This window comes from Kogia breviceps, chromosome 12 (assembly GCF_026419965.1).
Source record: "Kogia breviceps isolate mKogBre1 chromosome 12, mKogBre1 haplotype 1, whole genome shotgun sequence".
Taxonomy (NCBI): Eukaryota; Metazoa; Chordata; class Mammalia; order Artiodactyla; family Physeteridae; genus Kogia; species Kogia breviceps.
Genome location: NC_081321.1, coordinates 73,192,205 through 73,213,656, shown reverse-complemented (window position 1 = coordinate 73,213,656; position 21,452 = coordinate 73,192,205). Strand labels below are relative to the sequence as shown.

The 21,452-nt window shown below is 46.0% G+C and overlaps 1 protein-coding gene across 2 annotated transcripts; it reads left to right on the top strand.

Moving 5' to 3' along the window:
- The first annotated feature begins 16,185 nt into the window (after nucleotides 1–16,185).
- Nucleotides 16,186–20,663, top strand: DUSP6 (dual specificity phosphatase 6). Of its 2 annotated transcripts, XM_059080164.2 has the most exons (3): nucleotides 16,186–17,068; nucleotides 17,684–18,121; nucleotides 19,164–20,663. In XM_059080164.2, the coding sequence occupies exons 1-3, from the start codon at nucleotides 16,669–16,671 to the stop codon at nucleotides 19,469–19,471; spliced, it is 1,146 nt and encodes a 381-aa protein (XP_058936147.1). In that variant the 5' UTR covers nucleotides 16,186–16,668; the 3' UTR covers nucleotides 19,472–20,663. The 2 variants fall into 2 exon arrangements, with proteins under 2 accessions (XP_058936147.1, XP_058936148.1); XM_059080165.2 differs by lacking the exon at nucleotides 17,684–18,121.
- The last annotated feature ends 789 nt before the right edge of the window (nucleotides 20,664–21,452 follow it).

Here is a 21,452-nt window from a genome sequence, read left to right as displayed (position 1 = left end):
CTAGACAGGATCTTCTTATTGAAAGGTGGGGGGGTGAGGATAAAAGCGCTTAAATATTTGGTACTATCGAAAGGCAGAGACTGTGAATGCTGGTAGAGAATATTAAGGCTGTTATTTTAATGAATTAAAATTCCTGGGCTTCCCTGGCGGTGCAGTGGTTGGGAGTCCGCCTGCCGATGCAGGGGACACGGGTTCGTGCCCCGGTCCGGGAAGATCCCACATGCGGCGGAGCAGCTGGGCTCATGGAGCAGCTGGGCCCGTGAGCCATGGCCGCTGAGCCTGCGCATCTGGAGCCTGTGCCCCGCAACGGGACAGGCCACAACAGTGAGAGGCCCGCGTACCGCAAAAAAAAAAAAAAAACACCCAACACTCTTCTGGGATTAAAACGAAACAAACAAAACCCAGAGGCTTGCACCCTGAGCAAGCCTCAGGACTGGAAACAGTTTTCATTATAAGATGACATTTAGAATGAGTTGAAAAGGAAAAGTCAAGCACCAGTGAGTTATATATCAAAATGCGCTCAGGGATTAAGTGCCTCCACATTTTTTTTTTTCTATTTGAAACTAATGATTGAGTTATGGTATATAAATTCAGTGGCTACCATCAACTTAATATTATGGTTGAAAAATAAGGTATACAAATAAAATAGGATTTTAATTTATTTATGTACCAATCCAAAAACTGGGACAGAATATGAGTAGATAGTTCATAGGAAAGGAAATTCAAACAGGCTTTTTTTTTTTTTTTTTTTTTTTTTTTTTTGCGGTACGCGGGCCTCTCACTGTTGTGTGGCCTCTCCCATTGCGGAGCACAGGCTCCGGACACGCAGGCTCAGCGGCCATGGCTCACAGGACCAGCCGCTCCAGGGCATGTGAGATCTTCCTGGACAGGGGCACGAACCCCCGTCCCCTGCATCGGCAGGCGGACTCTCAACCACTGCGCCACCAGGGAATCCCCAGGCTTTAAACATATGCAAAGATGCTTGACCTGACTCTTAATAAGAGAAAGGGAAGTTAAAGTCACCATGAGATATCAAGATTCATTTATCAGATTGGCAAAAGGTTTGAGAGCACACTGTGTCAGCTAAGGTATGAAAAAAATACATGAGTGGCAGTAATGCAAACTAGTACAATCTCTGAAAGGGGCGTTTGGGTGATATGAAGCAAAATTATAACCTTGCATACTCTGACCAAGCAATTCCACATTTAAGAATTTATCCCACAAACATATACGAAGTAGATAACTATCAAAGCATATTCACTGCAGTTATTGCTTGCAGTAGCAGAAAAGATTATGAAGAACCACCATGCCCATCCATAGGAAGATTACAGAAATAAACCATGCTATCTATGTATGCTCATGTAACAGAAATACTATGTAGCCGTGAAAGAGAATGAAGAAGCTCTTATGTTTTCTCTTATTTTTTTTTAATTGGGGTATAGTTGCTTTACAATGTTGTGTTACTTTCTGCTGTACAATGAAGTGAATCAGCTATAGGTATACGTATATCCCCTCTCTCATGGACCTCCCTCCCCTCCTCCGTATACCACCCATCTACTTCACCACAGAGCACCGAGCTGAGCTCCCTGAGCTCTACGGCAGGTTCCCACTAGCTGTCTGTTTTACACATGGTAGTGTATATATGTCAATCCCAATCTCCCAATTCATCCCATCCCCCCTTCCCCCCAGCCCCGGATCCACACATCCATTCTCTACGTCTGCATCTCTATTCCTGCCCTGCAAATAGGTTCATCTGTACCATTCTTCTAGGTTCCACATATATGTGTTATCATAAGATATTTGTTTTTCTCTTTCTGACTTACTTTACTCTGTATGACAGATGCTAGGTCCATCCATGTTTCTGCAAAAGGACCCAATTTTGTTCCTTTTTATGGCTGAGTAATATTCCATTGTATATCTGTACCACATCTTCCTTATCCATTCCTCTTTTGGTGGACATTTAGGTTGCTTCCATGACCTGGCTATTGTAAATAGTGCTGCAATGAACATTGGGGTGCATGTGTCTTTTTGAATTATGGTTTTCTCAGGGTATATGCCCAGTAGTGGGATTGCTGGGTCATATGGTAGTTCTATTTTTAGTTTTTTAAGGAACCTCCATACTGTTCTCCATAGTGGCTGTTATCAGTTTACAAAGCCCATCTCCAAAATGTGCTCAGTGAAAAACCAAATTGCACTCCTGTATGTTTAGTCTGCTACAGTTGTGTAACATCGGTAATAACATCAGTCATAGTAAATGTATACGTTTGTATATGCATAGACTCTCTCTTTGGGAGGATGTACCAGACCAGTTAACAACAGTTTCCTCTAGGGAAAAGAACTAGGTATCTAGGAGAGACTTACTTTTACTCTCTACCACTTCTTTCCTTTTCCATGCAGAACTATCATCTATCCAAATATAACTCAATAATGTTTTATTTTTTAAGAGAAGAAAAAATTGTACAATATATGTAGACATTTGAAAAGGGGCTTTCATCTAATTCATGAGAAAACTGTATTCTGTAGTTTCAAGTCAACTGGAAGCAGCATATGCATTATTTTTTCATTAATTTAAAAAAAAAAAGACTATTTTTTTAGAGCAATTTTCTGTTTAGGGTAAAATTGAGCAGGAAGTACAGACATTTCCCATACACCCCCTGCCCCCCCCATGCACAACCTCCCCCATTACCAACATCCCCCACCAGAGTGGAACATTTGTTATAAGTGAGGAACCTATGCTGAGACATCATTATCACCCAAAGTCCACAATTTCCATAAGGGCTCACTCTTGGTGTGGGACATACTATGAATTTTAACAAATATATACTGACACGTATCTACCATTATATTATGGTACAGATAGTTTCACCACCCTAAATATCCTCTGGACTCCACCAATTTATCCCTCTCTCCCTCCAACCCTCAGCAGTCACTGATCTTTCTCCTGTCTCTACAGTTTCGTCTTTCCAAGAGTGTCATATAGTTGGAATCATACAGTGTGTAGCCTTTTCAGATTTGCTTCTTTCACTTAGCAATATGCTTTTCAGCTCCTTCCATGTCTTTTCATGGCTTGATAACTCATTTCCTTTTAGTGCTGAATAATACTCCACTGTCTGCATGTACCACAGCTTATTTATCCCATTCGCCTTCTGAAGGACATCTTGTTGCTTCCAAGTTTTGGCAGTTACGAATAAAGCTGCTATCAACATCTGCGTGCAGGTTTATCTTGTGGACATGCTTTCAACTTCTCTGGGTAAATACCAAGGAGTATGACTGCTGGATCCTACGATAAGAGTATGTTTAGTTTTGTAAGAAGTTGCCAAACTGTCTTCCAAAGTGGCTGCACCATTTTGCATTCCCACAAGCAAAGAATAAGGGCTCTTGGTGCTCCACAACCTTGCCAGCCTCTGGTGTTGTCAGTGTTTCAGATTTTGGCCATTCTGATAGGTGTGCAGTGGTATCTCATTATTGTTTTAATTTGCATTTCCCTGATTACTTGCCATCCATATATCTTTGGGGAAGTGTCCATTAAGGTCTTTGGCCCTTTTAAAAATCAGATTGTTCATTTCTTACTGTTGAGTTTTAAAAGAGTTTGGTTTTATTTTTCATATATTGGGTAACAGTTTTTATCTGACGTGTCTTTTGCAAACATTTTCTCCCAGTCTGTGTCTTGCACATTTTTTTTGAAAAGAAGCAAATAAGTCACCTTTAAAGATCTAATCAGAAATTAGAATTATCAAATGGTCACATTACTTTATTAGTAAATGGATAAATCTTTATTAATTCCCTTTGTAATGGATTCTTTGTTGTCAGCACAGCCGTTTCTAGCTGTTTTCCTTGAGCTCTTTGAAGTAAAAGAATCTAACGTGTAATGGGCAAGTAAATGCAAATGCAGACTGGTATGTTGTGATATTTAAACTGCCCTTAAAATAAGAACTAATTTGTGTAAGGATTAAAAAGGGTTATTATTCTGTAATTTGTAATCTCCCAATTACTTTGTGATGAATTTCACCAGTAAGTTTTCCAAGAAATGCATGTTGAGAGAACAAATGAATCAGAATAATTTACTGTACCAGAGCAAGTATTTCCATTTGAGAGAACGAATCACTTATTCCTCATGTAACTCCTTGGAAAGTGCTGTATATTATCTTCTCCTTATGTGTTCCTGACATGTACCCTTATTATATCACTCTATAACCATTTAGTTTTCATATCTAAAACAAAGAACCGTGGAGTTCCTCATTGTAAGTCTAAATCGCCCCATCCTGGGTTGGCAGGACTCCGTCCGTCACCTAACACCACCATCCTTTTGGATCTTGAACTTTGATACTGTTCTACCTGCACACTGAATGCTACTTCGGCAACATTCTCTCTTAGGGCATGGTCCCACCTGTTAGCTTCTTGAGGCGAGTGTCCCCATGGGATTTATCTTTTTATTCCTCAGAAGATCTTGCCCCAACTCAGCAGATATATTGAGCATGGATTTTTTAAAAGGTAGAAGACAGTCATTTTGACAAAATGGAAAGCATTTTCAGTCTGTACTGCATTCTGTGACAGATACCAGTGATACCCTTCCAAAAAAGGGAGAGAATTCTGCTATGGCTCTGGGTGGTGAAATGGCGATCTAGTTGTCAGAGAGGCCGTGGCAGCAGGTGGAAAAGGCACGGCCAGGTGTCCCTTGCTACCAGACCAGAGTCTAGGACCCCAAAAACAAGAACACTTGAAAGCATCATGCCCAACTCTTCACTTAAATGAGTGTTTAGCTCCTCTACAGACAGGGGACACCCCCCACCCCCATTTCAGCAACAGGAGTAACAGGAGGAACAGCCCTTACACTTTTGTTTCTAATGAAAAGAAAAGCAATGGGGAGACAAGTTGTTTTTTTTTTTACAAAATTTCACTTTACGGAGCAGTGTTTTTAGCCACACATGCTGCAATGGCATTTTCATCCCAAAGGCCGCGCGTGATTGTATTAGAAATGCCACTTCCTGGGTAGTAAGCACTTGGAGCTTCTGCAGAAACTTAACGATTTCTGATGCTTTTACTCAACTTTCAACTTATCTGCAGGTCTGAAATTTTCATAATAAAAAGTTAGAGGCAAAAGGCAGTTTGTCTCCTGGAGAGAAATGACACCAATGGCATTTAGAATAACATTTCCCCCTCTTTCCTGGCTTACAAGCATCTCTCAGCACCTCCCTGTGTGAGGTAAGATAAGGATTTTGTCATATTCTATTAATAGGGAGGGATTCTGAGTCACAGAAAGGCTAAGTGATTTTTCTAGCCCCAGAAATAAGAGGAATAAAATGAAGCAAGATGATTAGTACATTATTTTAGGAATAGGACTATTATGGTGGAGGGCATCATCTTCTTGAACTGCAATTGCTTCCTAACTGGTTTTCCTGCCCCCAGTTTCTCTCTCCCCTCCAGTCTACTCACCTGCTTTGTTACCAGAACCATATTCTGAAATCATGCCAAACCCCTGTATAAGTATCTGTGATGACTTCTCACTGCCTAAAGAAAAATTCCAAACTCCTTAGCAGGACATCCAAAGCCCAGGTCCACCTGGCTTTAAACTACCTTTCCTCTTTCTTTGCCAATCTGTGCCATTTATAACTGCTCAACTGCTCTCTAGCTCTCACGCACGTCCGTCCATGCCTCCAAACCTTCGCTCATGCCATCTGGCTCTCTTACCCAGAGTGCCTTTCTTCTTCTATCCGTCTGGGACCATGGAAAGGGGGGAATCTGCTTACCCACGGGGATCTGCCTCAAATATTGTCTTCTCTGGGACACTTACCAACACCCAGGGTCAATGGACCCATTTCCTCCTCTTGTTCCCGTCATACATTTTTTCTATGGCAATTACTACATTTAGTTTCTTACATTCTAGGAACCTGGGCATGTGTCTAACCTCCCCAGTCAGACTTATTTTTTGTGACAGCAGGGTCTGACTCTTACTGATTTCCATATGCTCCAGCAATCACTTCAGACCTAGACACACAACAGTGTTCAACGCAAGACCTGATGCTGTTGTCAAGAGAAACCCTCTTTTAGGCAAAACCACAGGCAGATCTGGGTACCGTTTCAGCACTCCTGGAAAGAAATCAGAGCTCGTGCCAGTTAAAGAGTTGAGTTGACAGGGACAAGCAGATTAGTTATGTCTGAGGTTGCATTTTTCTGTTACGAAGTTCTGATATTTGCAGATAAAGTGTACTATTTGATTCATCTTTTCAGGCAACCTACAAGAAAATTTCTATACTTGTGGACCAGAGCTGGTGGGTGAGGAACCTGGCTGTCCAGGCTATTAGGAGCTTCTCAAAGTGTGGTCCATCTGTAAGAGCCACTATTGGCTGCTGGACTAAAAGGCAATTGCCTGGGTCCCTCTCTAGACCTCAATCAGGGTCCCTGAGTGGGAGTCTGGAATGTGGTCCACAGGCAAGTACCTCCAGCTGTTTCTAAACATTTATTTTGAGACCCACTGGTCTGGCTGGAAACCTCTCCCTAGGCCAGCGGAGTGAGTGTTGTGACTCCTTCTAAGGCAGAGGTTCTCAACCCAGGATGCGTATTGGAATTCCCTGGGGAACTTTTGAAACATATTGATGCCTCGGACCCAGATATCATTTAAATCAGACTTACTGGAGCTGGGATTTGAGCATCTATATTTTTCAAATGCTTTGCTTCTGAGCCAAGGTGGATGTTGGATAAATGTCAGATTCTTTGGATAAAAATCAGAGGCTTCTAGTGGTTAGAGACCCCAGATTTAGGTCACACTCTTCACTGCACCCCACCTCACTCTCACTATAAAAGTAAATCTCATACCAAATTTAACTAGACACACACACACACACACACACACACACACACACACACACAAATGTTTCAGCAAGTACATACAGTCATCCAAACTGAGTCCTTCTCTCCACCTCAGTATTTTGATGAATAGCACCTTGCATGAGAGGCCCATGCTGAAGGAAAGGCAGCAACATTCCAGAATAAAACCCAGCAGGGGGTGTAGTCTCACAGGGCAGGGGGCAGGGTCCCAGGTGAAGTGGAGGGTCACAGGCTCCAGTGCTGAAGGCTGCACGGTTACCTATGCAGGTTGTCTGGCTGCCCTCTTATATCTTGGTCATACAAGATCCACGGGTCCTGTCACACCTCCCCTAACAAGACACGTCGCAAGCGCCACCAATTTCAGCAACAGATATAACTTTTTAACATCTTTTATGCAAATTTTAAAAAAACCCTGAGGTTTCCCTGGTGGCGCAGTGGTTGAGAATCCGCCTGCCGATGCAGGGGACACAGGTTCGTGCCCCGGTCCGGGAAGATCCCACATGCCACGGAGCGGCTGGGCCCGTGAGCCATGGCCGCTGAGGCTGCGCGTCCCTAGCCTGTGCCCCGCAACGGGAGAGGCCACAACGGTGAGAGGCCCGCGTACCGCAAAAAAAAAAAAAAAAACACACCAAAATAAACCTCACAGGTCACTGAGTCTAAGGTATTGGTTCATATTAGAGAATGTCACAGCTAATTCTCCATCTTTAAAGCATTAGAGTACTACAGTAGCTATACTGAATTACTTAAACTACCATACAGACACTATAACAAAAAAGCAGAGAAATCCCCATTCTAAAGGCTTTTCCCCTGGGAAACTGGTTAGGCGAGAGGGATGGATTGGGGGAGGGGGCGGGGCATGACCTGGCAAGGGTTTAGACTTTTGGTAAAGAATCTAAAACTTCTGATGGCTCCAGAAAAACCTGATATTTGTCAGACATTTAATAAAAACAACCTTGGAATCACGCATGTGCAAAAAGCTACTATAGAAACTGTGCTGAGCAGGTAGCCCGTTTACTTAAGCCTAGGTATGCTTCTACCATGTGGCCTTTAGCAGAGCACTCTTCATCCAAGAATGGAAGATTCCTGCCAATCATGGGAGACTGGCTCTCATACCCAGCTCTGACTCAGCTCCTTCAACCTCCACCTGAAAAGCTCTTGCTAGGCAAGACGTCAGAGGAAGGAAGGAACTTTCCAGAGGAGATTTCATAGTTGCAGGAGGCCTTAAAAGCTTGAGTATATCAATAGGCGCTCCCATCAGCGACAACAAACCCAGATCACTGAGGGTGGTTACATTGCTTGGGCCACTAGACTTCCAATTCACCTCCTGCAGACTGTGCAAGCTATTGCACAGTGCAAGGAAGGGCTGTGAGCCAGCAGTGTTGGAGGGGGAAAGTGCCTGCTGCTTCAGCAAGTCAGTCCTAGACTGCTGGGAAGTCCCTCCAAGACAACCAATGTCCCCAAGGTCCCCAATTTATCCAGATCTCTCAGCACACTGAGATCTGGGCTGCTTACATCAGCAACTAAGAGGGGTGGTAAAGCAATTGACTCTGTTCTTTAGCATTTTTCTTTCAGAATCTTGCACTGATTTTTTTTCTATTCCTAAGAACAAAACTGGCACTGCAGTGTTTTTAATTATATAATCCCTTTTCAGCAAGGTCAGTAAACATTTATTAAGATCTCTGTGTGTGGGGGGGGAGTGTTAATAATAAAAACAGGTAACTGCCAATGAATTAGTATTGTTTCAGGATTGTTCCTACCCCTTTACAAATGTAACTCATTTATCACAATAGTCCTGTGATATACTATCCTCACTTTACAAATAAGGAAACTGAGGCATATGGCGATTATGTGGTTTCCTTCAGAGTCACACTCTAGAAAGGTTTATAATCCAGGTTGGTCTGACTCTAGAACTTCCAGTCTTGACCAGCAAGATAAAACTGAACAAATAATGTAGATGCTGCTATTTTATAATAGGTTGCATGAAGTCACTCTTATCAGGTAGGGAGCAGCGGGTACTAAAGAGGTTTTGAAGGGAATGAGATATTTAGATTCCAGTGTAATTACCTGACATTTGAGCCCAGCCCTCCCCACTATAAAACTGTGGTAATAGTATACCTGCTATGCAGAACTATCACCATAATTAGACTGAACACGTGCAAAGCCTGGTGTTGAATAAACTGTAGTTTTCTGTTGTTATTTTCATGGTATCTCCAAATATAGCTTTTGTAATTAACCCACCAAATGCCCTAAAGCAGTACTGCTTAGACTGGGGTTTGGAAGCTCCTGGGGTTCCACAAATATATTCCCGAGAAATCTGTGAGTTCTTAAGTTTGATAAACTGAGCAAAAGCATTCCTTGCATTGTGGACACACAGTCATTTCTACTGATTGCTGAGGCAAAAATAGGCTGGCAGGAAATAGTGCCTACTTAGAAAAATAATTAGTTCTCTTACACAACAGCAACTTGTGCTTCTCACACCTGCATAAATAAAGGAACACAAGATGAGGAGAAATGTCACCCAGGAAACATGGCCCATACAAGGAGGCACAGGGCAAATATACTGCATGTAGATGCAGCATGGCCAATGTCCAGGATGCTGCACACATGAGGCCCCATGACACGACCAGGGAAGGTTCCTGAAAGATGAATAGAGTCCCTCACCTCCCCTGAAGGAAATGTAAGCCTAATTTCCCACCAAGGATCCTCACTGGGGCTTTGGAAATAGTACAATGGGAAGCAAGGTGCTGTCGTTCCTTTTCCAAAACAAAAAACAAACCAGAAAATCTCACAGTAAGTGAACTTGGCTATACTGCAGATGCAGAGATGCCAACGTCCTGATGATTTCTTACACATACATTTACATGTGCTTTTACCTTCCTACTTTGTGAAAATAAAAAAGAAGAGGAAAGAATGAAGGAATGTTTTCCTATGGAAAGGAAAAGGACAAAAGCATCTGAAAGAAGAAATCTGCACTGCTGGCTGTAAGTGAATTTCCTTACTAGAGACTAACTTCCAAAGAAAATTATTGAGAGAGACTCTATGGGATCCTGAATGTACACTAATAGGTATTCCATCAGGTGAGGGGAAACAGAAACCCAAGAAAGCTGATGAAGACCTAATTTTTAAAAAGCTTCGATTGGGGTCAAGGTCTGAATTTCACAGTAGTTCATATTTTTCTTCAGGCTGTATAATTCCGGCAAGGTGTGAAAGTGCCATCTCTTTTACAGGAAAGCTCCGACCACTCCCTCCATGTGACTCTGGATGTGACTCTGGAACTGCTGCTGTCTAGCTACCTGTTCAGTCCCCGTCTAAGTTTACCTGCCTTTCCCTGCACGGCTGCATTGTTTAGGGACATTGTTACCCGCCTTCAATAAGCTCCCCGCAGCTGACCCTGGGGCAAGCTGCATGAAGCTGCAACACCAGAAGCAGTTTGATGGCAAACAAGGATCTGCAGTCATGGTATTTTAATTAGGGGCTCACATTTGAAGCTCCCTGTGTTTTTTTCCATGCACAGCCCATCATTGTAGATTACCTGGGTTTCCTATTGTCAGTCCTTGGGGCCTCTTGGGTTCCACGGTTCCTACCGGTCTGACATAACTTGCTGTCTTTTCAAGGCACCTGTCAGGAAAGCACAACATGAGTTTTGTGAACCCCATATGCCCTTTATTTAAAGTCGGACTATTTCAAACATATTTCTCAAATGCAGTTAAATTCTGTTCTGAGGTTTAGCTGTCCTGAAACTCACCGACTGTCACTTTAAAAAAAAAAAATTTATTGGAGTATAGTTGATTCACAATGTTGTGTTAGGTTCAGGTGTACAGCAAAGTGAATCAGTTATACATATACATATATCCACTCTTTTTTTAAGATTCTTTTCCCAAATAGGTCATTGCAGAGTATTGAGTAGAGTTCCCTGTGCTATACAGTAGGTCCTTATTAGTTAGCTATTTTATATATAGAAGTGTGCGTGTGTCTCTCCCGATTTATCCCTCCCACACTTACCCCCTGGTAACCATAAGTTTGTTTTCTACATCTGTTACTCTACTTCTGTTTTGTAAATAAGTTCATTGGTACGCTTTTTTTTAGATTCCACATATAAGTGATATCATATGATATTTGTCTTTCTCTTACTTCACTCCACTGACTTGTCACTTTGAGGGCCTCCCCGGGACCTCTAAAAATCCTGAATCCTGGATATGCCACAGAGTCTATTTTAGGGACTTCCCTGGTGGCGCAGTGGTTAAGAATCCACCTGTCATTGCAGGGGACACGGGTTCGATCCCTGGTACATGCCACAGGCCGTGGAGCAACTAAGCCCGTGTGCCACAACTACTGAGCCTGCACTCTAGAGCCAGCAAACCACAACTACTGAGTCCATGCACCACAACTACTGAAGCCTGTGCACCTAGAGCCCGTGCTCTGCAACAAGAGGAAACCACAGCAATGAGAAGCCCATGCACCGCAACGAAGAGTAGCCCCCACTCGCTGCAACTAGAGAAAGCCCACGTGCAGCAAGGAAGACCCAACACAGCCAAAAATAAAAAAAACAAATTTAAAAAAAAAGACTCCATTTTTAAGTCAGATCTTCCAAAACACGCTCTCCCTATTAGGTGAAAATCTGTTTAACTATTTTCACATGATGTGTTAATAAATATCATTATATTCATAGAGATTACTCCAAGATTAAAGGTCATACTAACCCTTTCAGGTCTCATCAATCGCAAGTGTTCTCAAATGCAGGAAAATTCCTGCAAAGTTGGAATGCTTCTCCAATAACCAAGCAAACATTTATAACTGAAAGATTTTCTTTTAAGGAACTTTTCAGGGGGAAACACCAGGAAGAATTCAAGCACGAGTGCTCATTGCATGCACACACTATCACACAGAGAGACAGTAGGATCTATGAAATTGTTTCTGTGCACTTATGAAAATGGATCAGAGATGACCTGCTGTACTCCCCAACCTTTAAACACAGTTCTCTACATGTGACTGATATCCTAGGCAGGGAACTGAGGCCTCTGGAAGTAAGGAAGCCTGTGACTCTTATAGTCACTAGAGCTTTCCTGAGAAAGCTTTTCCTGGGGGCCCTGGCAACAGGGCCAGGATGATGAGATTCAAAGCAGGATCACCAGCAACAGCGAGTCAGTTTTATGCAGAAATGAAGCAATGAGTTTAAAAACCATCGAATACCTACTTTGTGCCCTTTGTGTGTCATCTTGGCTGTCTCTATCCTCGCAGTCCTTTGAGGCAGGTGTAACTATTCCCCATTTTACATACTGCTGAATTCCTTTCCTTGCTTTATTTTTCTCCGACACACTTTTCCTTTCTAATATACTGTATAATTATTTATTTTGTTCATTGCCTGTTGTTACTAGAATGTAAGCTCCAGGAGGGCAGGGTTCTTATTCTGTTTTATTCACTGCTGCTTTCCTGGTACCTAGAGTAAATGAGTGAGTGAATGAGTGAATGAATGAATGAATGGAGGCCTGGAGAGATTAAGTGACTTTCCCCTATCAAAATACTAGTTAGAGACAGAGCTAAGATTTGAACTCAGGCCCATGTGCTACACTGAGACACATCAGTAATGGCAGATGCAAGGATTAGCACCTAAGACATACTCTAAAAAAGAAAACTGTATGGGCATTTATTGAATGGTTGACTAATGAAAAGGTGCATACAAAGAAAACCACCAGATGTAAAAGGCACAGGAAGGAAATGAGCCTAACTTTTGATCCTTGACATCTGTGGGGAAGGAGCAATATAATTTGTGAAGCCCGGAAATGCCTGGTGGTCAAAATTCAAAGTGCAGACCTTGAATCCTTCAAATTTCAGCAGCAACAGCAAAGCGTGGTGGGCGCGGTCTCCACAACACCCTGTAATATGGGTATGTGGTAGTCCTTAAGGCTCTGTGAAGTCAGCCTTCAAATCCTGACCCCACCGTTTGCTCCTGTGTGACCTCAGGCAAATTCCTTAATCTCTGTAAATGAGAATAATTTGCGTGGGTTTTCTGAAGACTGACGGAAATATGCATGTATACACAGAAATCGAGACCACGCCACCAGGTGGTAAATACCCATTACATATTACCTCTATTATATCAGCTTAGTGTACAGAGTGTTTAAGAGGGGACCAGTAGGGAGAAGTTAGAAGGGTAGCTGGGTATATTCGGTATTTAACTGTGTTAAAGGATTTTGATCGTGGTCTGTAACAGCACCTGCTTTGCTTGACAGCTGAATTGGCATGGATTAAACTGCTTAGGGCAGTTCTTCAGAGGATTTCTCCTTAGACTAGGGAATTTCAGGCGGGCTGTTAGGCATCAAAGGGCGTCTTTGGGATTGAAAGGACGGGGGCCATTCTGCAGGTTCAGAATCCAGAGAGATAAAAATATCAATAGTTAACGACACACCAACAACGTCTCAGGGCATCTCACTTTACCCATTCAGTCATCACAGCGATTGTCATTTTCCATATGCCAGCGTGGAAGACTACGGCTTAAAAGAGTTAGATGATGTAATTAAGGTCGCACGTTTAGGAAGGGGTGAGGGCACAATACAAACCCGGGCCGCCCCACTCCAGAGACCCTTTCTTTTTTTTCTTTTTTTTTTTTTTTGCGGTACGCGGGCCTCTCACTGTTGTGGCCTCTCCTGTTGCGGAGCACAGGCTCTGGACGCGCAGGCTCAGCGGCCATGGCTCACGGGCCCAGCCGCTCTGCGGCACGTGGGATCTTCCCGGACCGGGGCACGAACCCGTGTCCCCTGCATCGGCAGGCAGACTCTCAACCACTGCGCCACCAGGGAAGCCCAAGAGACCCTTTCTTTATACCGCGCGTTTTAGGACCGAGCGGTCTGAATGCCATTTTATACAGTGTCCTGAGAAGGACTGAGGGTTCAGAAGCATGGGTAAAGCTAAATGTTTCAGATTTGAGAAGTGTTGCAACCATCTTTCCAAACTGATGCCCAGGCTCAGGTAACAGCACTTTTAAAATAGCTAAGTGGAAAACAATTTCCCTTCTTGCATTTTCTGTTGGAGGTCTTGGGCTGAAAGATTATGCACTTCTCAGTTCCGCTGCAAGGCATCCTGCTTCTCCCCTCCTCGCCTCCAGGTCCCAATAACAGAAAGGTCTCGGGGTAGGAACATGTGTAACAAGTGGAGGCGGATCAGAGGCGTCAACTCCAGCGCAGGCCTCCTCCAGCTGGAAGTGGATGATATCCAGTGAAATATGGGAGCTCTGTTCCAAGGGATGCCCAAAAAAGGCGCGGGGATAGCAGCGCTGCAACTCCCACCTTCACCGAACACGCTCCTCCAGGGGCGGCCTGACTGTAGCAAAGCTCCAAAATTGGCAACCTGGGCCTCGCAGCCGCCTTTTTTTAGCCTACATTCCCCAAACCAGAGAAGAGGCGGGTGACTAAAAATGCAAATTGGGGCGGGGGCGTCAGCAAGCCGGCCCGTGGGTGTGGGGCGTCTGGCTTGGGGAGACCCCGCGACCTCAGGTGCCCTCGGCGAGATCAGCGGTGGACGCAGAGCGCCGCGAGGGCCCCCAACCGCTCGGAAAAGCCGCTCCCCGCCGAGCGGCTGCCTCCGCTTCCGCCTCCCCGGCGGCGGCGGCGGCGGCGGCGGGACAATGCGCGCCCTCTTTTCCGCCGCGGGTTAGGGAGGGGCAGCCGGATTAGGGCCTGCGCCTTCCGGCCGCAGGCCCCCATCCTCCGCCTCCCATGCGCGCCGCGCCGGCCGTACACAGGTGGCTTTCCGCTCGGGAGCTGCAGCCCCGGTACTTATTTATATAACAGAGTTCTGCGCGCCTGGAATGCGTCTACCCGCCGCCGCCGCGGCCCCCGCCCGCCACGCCTCTATCCGGACCCCGCCGCCCGCCCCGCTCCGCCCCGCCGTACCCAGGCCGAGCGCAGTTCGCGGGCCTGGCGAGCACCTCCCCAGTTACCTGCTGGCTCTGCAGGGCGGCAGACACTTTCCCCAGGACTCCCAGCTCTCCTTGGGAGCAGGGGCTCCCGGCAGGCACTTCTCCTCGCCCCACACCCACCCCAGGCCTCTCCGGAGCCCGAAGTCCCGCATCGGCCCTGCGCCGGTCCTCGGTGTCGCCGGACGCCCCGCGCCCGCTGAACGAGGAGGCGGAGGCGGCGGGTGCTAGCGAGGAGCGCAACGCGTAGGAGCGGGCGGTGCTCCGCGAGGGCCCGGCCACTCGCAGGGGAAGGGTGTCCGGGCAGGGAAGGGGGTGACCCTGTGCGGGAAGTCGGGGGGCGGGAGAGAGTCTCCCTTTTGACATGCCTCGGTCTACAGTAACCAATCGCCGAGCCCTCCAGAGCCCCCGCAGCTTGCAGGCCTTGCGGGAGGACTCCCCCAGGCTTTGCGGATGGTGGGGACAGACGGCCCGGCTCCGCGTGCCCTTGGTGCACCTCGCCCAGGCGGCCCTTCCAGGCGGGCTCCTGTGTCGGAAGTTGAGCTAGCTGCTCAGAAATGATTAACGAGCGCTACCCCCACCCCCCACCCAGGGCGCAGTGGGCGGGGGCGGGGGATTTGGATCCGCGTAACAATGGTTCATAACGCCCCACGCCCCCGGAGAGGAATAAAAGCATCGGACTGCCCAACGAGTTTGTTCCTGCAGCCTCCACTGTTTAAAAAAAATTAATTAATTAAAACGCTCTTTTTAAAGAAAAAGCTTGCTTTCTATTCTCTGGATAACCAAGTATTTGTTTGTTTGCTTGCTTAAAAATGTTTCAACAAAATCCTGATTTGTTCAAAAGATGTTGGATTAGCATTTAACACCTCATCGGTCGCTAAAGCCCGGGCAGTTCACCAGCCCCAACACAGCCTCGGCTAAAAGAACATCAGAGTAAACAGAGCTGGGCTTTTTAAGCTGGCAAACAAATGCCACACACTGCCTAAGGGGGGTGGGGGGGTTTAACGTGAACTCCAGTCCAAATGAGTTTAAAGGGAATAAAAGGGAAAAAGTCAGCACAAGTTTCCCTAAAGCTAGCTCGCGCGCCCAAGCGTCGCGAACAAGGGCTTTTGTGCCTGCTAATTGCACCATTTGTGCGCAAAAGTTCCGAAGCGAAGTGTGAACTCTCAACAGAAGGAAACATGAGACAACTGAAGTGCCCTGGTTTGTGTGCCCTGCTCCTCCTCCACCACCGCCTCCTCTTCTTTCTCCTTCCTCCCGCCGAGCCCGCTGTTGCAGCTTGTTTGCACTGGGGCTTATCCGGAGCGGAAATTCCTTTCCGTTTTTGTGAATGACAAACTCATTAACAATTCATCAACACAACCTGTTCCAGCCGGCCCGTCCCCACGGCAACAGCCCCTTCCGCAGCGCGCTCATTGGCTGGCCTGGAGAATGTATCCATTGAGACGCTCGCTGTTTGTATCCATTGAGGAGCTGCCTAGCTCAGGGGGTGTGCGAGGCTTGAGTCTAAGAGAGCGTGAGCAAATCGAGACTTGAATAGTCTTAGGAGAAAGACGCCCGGGTGGATTTGAGGTGCAGTGTTGGAGGGAGGGATTAGGAGACGCTGGGTTTTTTTTTTTTTTCTCTCCTCTAAGTAGCACGGCGTAGTCCGAATTAATTGGATTTCATTCACCGGGGAGGAACAAAACTCTCCGGGCAGCTTCATTCAGAGCGATTCATTGACACTAAGAGCGAGCGGCTGCAGCTGGGTGCAGAGGGAACCGCCGGCTTCACTTCTGTCTCGCCTGCCCCAACCGCTAACCGGGTTTAGGAAGGGCGAGGTGGAATTCAACCCCGCTCTGAGAGCAGCGGCTTCGCGCGGCGCGCTCGGCCTATGCCTGCCCCGAGGGGCGTCTGGTAGGTACCCCGCCCTCTCTGGCAGCTCGACCCCCATGATAGATACGCTCAGACCCGTGCCCTTCGCGTCGGAAATGGCGATCAGCAAGACCGTGGCGTGGCTCAACGAGCAGCTGGAGCTGGGCAACGAGCGGCTGCTGCTGATGGACTGCCGGCCCCAGGAGCTGTACGAGTCGTCGCACATCGAGTCAGCCATCAACGTGGCCATCCCGGGGATCATGCTGAGGCGCCTGCAGAAGGGCAACCTGCCGGTACGCGCGCTCTTCACGCGCGGCGAGGACCGGGACCAATTCACCCGGCGCTGCGGCACCGATACCGTGGTGCTCTACGACGAGAGTAGCAGCGACTGGAACGAGAATACGGGCGGCGAGTCGGTGCTCGGGCTGCTGCTCAAGAAGCTCAAGGACGAGGGCTGCCGGGCGTTCTACCTGGAAGGTACGAGCCGGGGGAGCTCCGCGCGGGGGCAGGACCGGGGACACCGGGCTGCGAGCTGCAGGCGGGACGCGCGTACTGGAAGCACCCCTGCAGCGCTCGGCTGGCGCTTCTGAGCCGTGCTGCTGCGCCAGGGGCTGTCTGCCGGCTCCCGGCTGCGAACCTCTCTATAGAGTCCCGCACCCGCCAGCCGGGCCCGCGCGGAATCGACCGCCTTCCGGCCGCAGGCACTGGCCGGTTCTTTCTAACTAGTCCTCTTTCCTACCCGGGATATTCCCCACCATTTCCTGCTTTCTATCGTTCGATTTTGAGTTCAGATTTTGCAGGACGGCAGAGGTCGTTGGGGTGCAGATTGACACCTAGCTCTTCAAGATATTCGGAAAAGTTGCCATTTTGTGCATTTCCGGATTCGGAAGAAAAAAGGTTCCCAGGGGAGGCGGGCCCGTTCGTTCTGTTCCCAAGGGTGCACACTTGAGTGTCTTTCTCTTGTATTTGGCTCTGTGTGCAGAGCGGCTGGAAGGGTTCGGTGGTGTGTTTCTGCGTGAGGCTGCGGCTCTCAAAGCTGTGAAAACTACTACGGGATCTCGGGTTACATGATTGCTTTTCTTGTCCTGGCAGGTGGTTTCAGTAAGTTCCAAGCCGAGTTCGCTCTGCACTGCGAGACCAATCTAGACGGCTCGTGTAGCAGCAGCTCGCCACCGTTGCCAGTGCTGGGGCTCGGGGGCCTGCGGATCAGCTCCGACTCCTCCTCGGACATTGAGTCTGACCTTGACCGAGACCCCAGTAGTGCAACGGACTCGGATGGCAGCCCGCTGTCCAACAGCCAGCCTTCTTTCCCCGTGGAGATCTTGCCCTTCCTCTATTTGGGTTGTGCCAAGGACTCCACCAACCTGGACGTGTTGGAGGAGTTCGGCATCAAGTACATCTTGAACGTCACCCCCAATTTGCCGAACCTCTTTGAGAACGCGGGAGAGTTCAAATACAAGCAGATCCCCATCTCGGATCACTGGAGCCAAAACCTGTCCCAGTTTTTTCCTGAGGCCATTTCTTTCATAGGTGAGACTAACAGTCCTCGCTCAGACTTTTAAATGCAAAATTCCTAACCCTTCCTAGAGTTCAAGCTGTTCATCTTTCTTGCTACTTGCTAATTTGTGGGACTGCCGGTCTCTGATGTTCCAAGGGCGTTCCTAATTCTGGTTTATCTTCTTGCTGAGAAAAAGTGCCTTTTGACAAGTCTGCAGACCACAGGTGTATTTGAAATGCTGTCTGCTGCTTGACTCTGAATTCAGTCATTTGAAAGGGGGGCCATTCGTAAGTAGACAACAGAATTTTCCCACAGTCTTTGGCCTAGAGGAGAGCCAGATAAAAATACTCAAGGTAGACAGGAATTCTAGCATGACTTTGTAATTTTAAAAGACCTGGGAGTTGTTCGAGAACACCGAGTTAGGCGTTGGAAAGCCCTGTGAATGCTAGATGGTGTAATCCAGCTGAATGTTACTGTGATACCGGTTCACAGTGAGACAGTGAGGGTAACCTGAGCCCAGCAGGAAGGACTGTGGGCTGAAAGCCTGGAGAAGCGAATCTCCAGGCATTGTAATGCATTTCCTATTACAAAGGAACTCATTTTCAGGCCATGTCGACATCCTGTTCCTCCTAATGGGCTGTCCCCTGTGACTTCCCTCTCTCTTTTAAAATGTCTGAATATCTCCATTGTTAGCTGCACAACAGTTGGAGAATAATTTAATAGACCCTTGCAGTCTGCTTGTCTGTATAAAAGGCATTCACGACCATATTGCAGGGTTTCTGGTATTCACATGCTGGGGCAAAGAATGCACACATTAAGGAGTTTTTTGTTGGCAGGAACTTAATACAAAAGCTCCCTTTTCAGAAAATATCTGAAATATGTAATTGTGCCCAGTGTACATGTTTTATCGCAGTGATACATTTTCTGCTGGCTGCAGGGCTCAACTGCTGCACACAATTATTTTTTATCTTTTTTATTATTATCATTATTATTCAGTTTTTTTTTAGACTGGTCGTGCACAAAGGGTGGTTTTCAGTCTACTGACATTTTGCCTTTCTTTTTGTGTGCTTACAGATGAAGCCCGGGGCAAAAACTGTGGTGTCTTGGTGCATTGCTTGGCTGGCATCAGCCGCTCAGTCACTGTGACTGTGGCTTATCTCATGCAGAAGCTCAATCTGTCAATGAACGATGCTTATGACATTGTGAAGATGAAGAAATCCAACATCTCCCCCAACTTCAACTTCATGGGCCAGCTGCTGGACTTCGAGAGGACGCTGGGACTCAGCAGCCCCTGTGACAACCGGGTTCCAGCACAGCAGCTCTATTTCACCACGCCCTCCAACCAGAATGTCTACCAGGTAGACTCCTTGCAATCCACGTGAAAGGCGCCACACTGGGATGTGTCCGTTCTACAGCAGTTTCTCTTAGCAGCATCAGCTGGGCTGCTTTCTTTGTATGTGGCCCAGGTGTCAACATGACACCAGCTGTCTGTATTAGACAAGGTTACCACGTGTGGGATTGGTTATTCCAAAGGGAGAGATTTGCTCCATTCTCGTTGGAAGAACAGGACCTGCTGTATAGATACAGGCAGTAGGTTTGCTCCACACCCATGTGTACAGCCTACCCCTGCAGGGACTGGGATTCGAGAACTTCCAGGTATATAGGGTAGGACCAAATGGTAGGGTAGGAGCATGTGTTTTTTAGGGCCTTGTATGACTGTTTCTTTTTGCATCTGGAACTGACTCTATATTGTCTTCAGTGAAGACTGACTCAATTTTGCATATAGAGGAGCCAAAGAGAGGTTTCAGCTCTGTATTTGTAGTATCAGTTTGCAAAAAAAATAAATAAAATAAATAATCAATCAAATGAATCTGATACTCCATTTGATTATTGTAAATATTTGATCTTAAATCATTTGACAGTGTTTGTTTGAACCGTGTTTGTTTTTCCTTTGATGGGTTTAAAAGAAATCATCCAAAGGGAGAAAGAACAGTATGCCACTTCTTAAAACAATTATTGAAACTTTTACTCTTTTCTAATCCAAAGGATATATTTGCAGCATGCTCGACTTTACCAATTCTGAATGACGTTTTCATGGACACTTATGATCACAGAGACCTTGTTATGGTGCAGTTTTCAGTCTCTTTCATATATCTTCCTTGTGACTTTTTTTCTCTTAATGTAGTTTGACTCTGCCTTACTTTTGTAAATATTTTGGCTTGTATTGTCTCAAAGGGGATATCTTGGAAAGACACCAAAATCATGGGCTCACTTTTTTTTTTTAAACTTCAGCTGTGCTAAACAGTATATTACCTCTGTACAAAATTCTTCAGGGAGTGTCACCTCAAATGCAATACTTTGGGTTGGTCTCTTTCCTTTTTAAAAACAATTTGTGCGAAACTGGAAGCGTGTGTGTGAGCGTGGGTACCCATTCAATAGGCGACATGCATATATGATTGTGAAGGAGGGAGACAAATGGCTCCATTATGTTCATGGTGTAAAGTTCTGAGCTGAAATTTATTATAAGAATGTAAAACCTTAAATTATTAATAAATAACTATTTTGGCTATTGAATGTGTATTTTTAAAAAATCTCTTTAATTGTACTTACATGTGAAGTGACACATTTTAGGACTTTTTCAGTTGGGGATTGATATTGGCTTGTAAGGTACATGTAAGAATAATGGGGCAAAGTTCTCATCCTTTAAGCTATTTCCAAGAATTTTTCAGGTGCATCTTTTGCTTCAAATAAAAGTGACCTACGGGAATTCACTATATCATTCCTATGGATAATACTTATACGAAGGGAAGAGAGTGATTACGTCATTCCAATGGACAATACTTCCTAGTAAGTTCTCGCTTACTTAGGAAAATTGTAATGCTCTTGAAGAAAAATGAAGTCTCAGAGCACAGCTTGCTGAAGTATAAGATTTGGATATTTATGAATAGTCTTAAAGAGGGGGCACCAGAATAACAAGGTGACAGTTGCAGTGTTCACCTCTCTTTCCTCCCCTGTCAAGGTCTTCTGCTCAATACTACTTAGACATTCCAGGGAGAAAGCAGAGGTGATTCTTTTTCTGGTCTGTAACTGTCTGGCAATTCTACCTGCAAATCCTCCTAGCGAGCTAAGCTTTCTCCCTGAGTCTAGATGTAGCCACGATTTCACGTTGGCACTTGAAGCATTGCCACTCCTAATGTGCTTTATAGTTAACTGATTTAGAATGTGGGCCAGAAATTCCTGTTGAACTTTACGTTGAGGTTATTTTGAACAGTTACTTTAAGGTAAAGGCTTAATATCCTGTCATTTTCCTTGGGACGTACCTCTCCTTGTCCCGAGTGTCAAAATACACAAATCAAAATAAAG

Bases quoted from the DNA above. Each gene is read 5' to 3' on its own strand.
- DUSP6 (XM_059080164.2), top strand. From the start codon at position 16,669: ATGATAGATACGCTCAGACCCGTGCCCTTCGCGTCGGAAATGGCGATC. The intron at 17,069-17,683 runs GTACGAGCCGGG...TTGTCCTGGCAG, and splicing joins CCGGGCGTTCTACCTGGAAG to GTGGTTTCAGTAAGTTCCAA. The intron at 18,122-19,163 runs GTGAGACTAACA...GTGTGCTTACAG, and splicing joins TGAGGCCATTTCTTTCATAG to ATGAAGCCCGGGGCAAAAAC.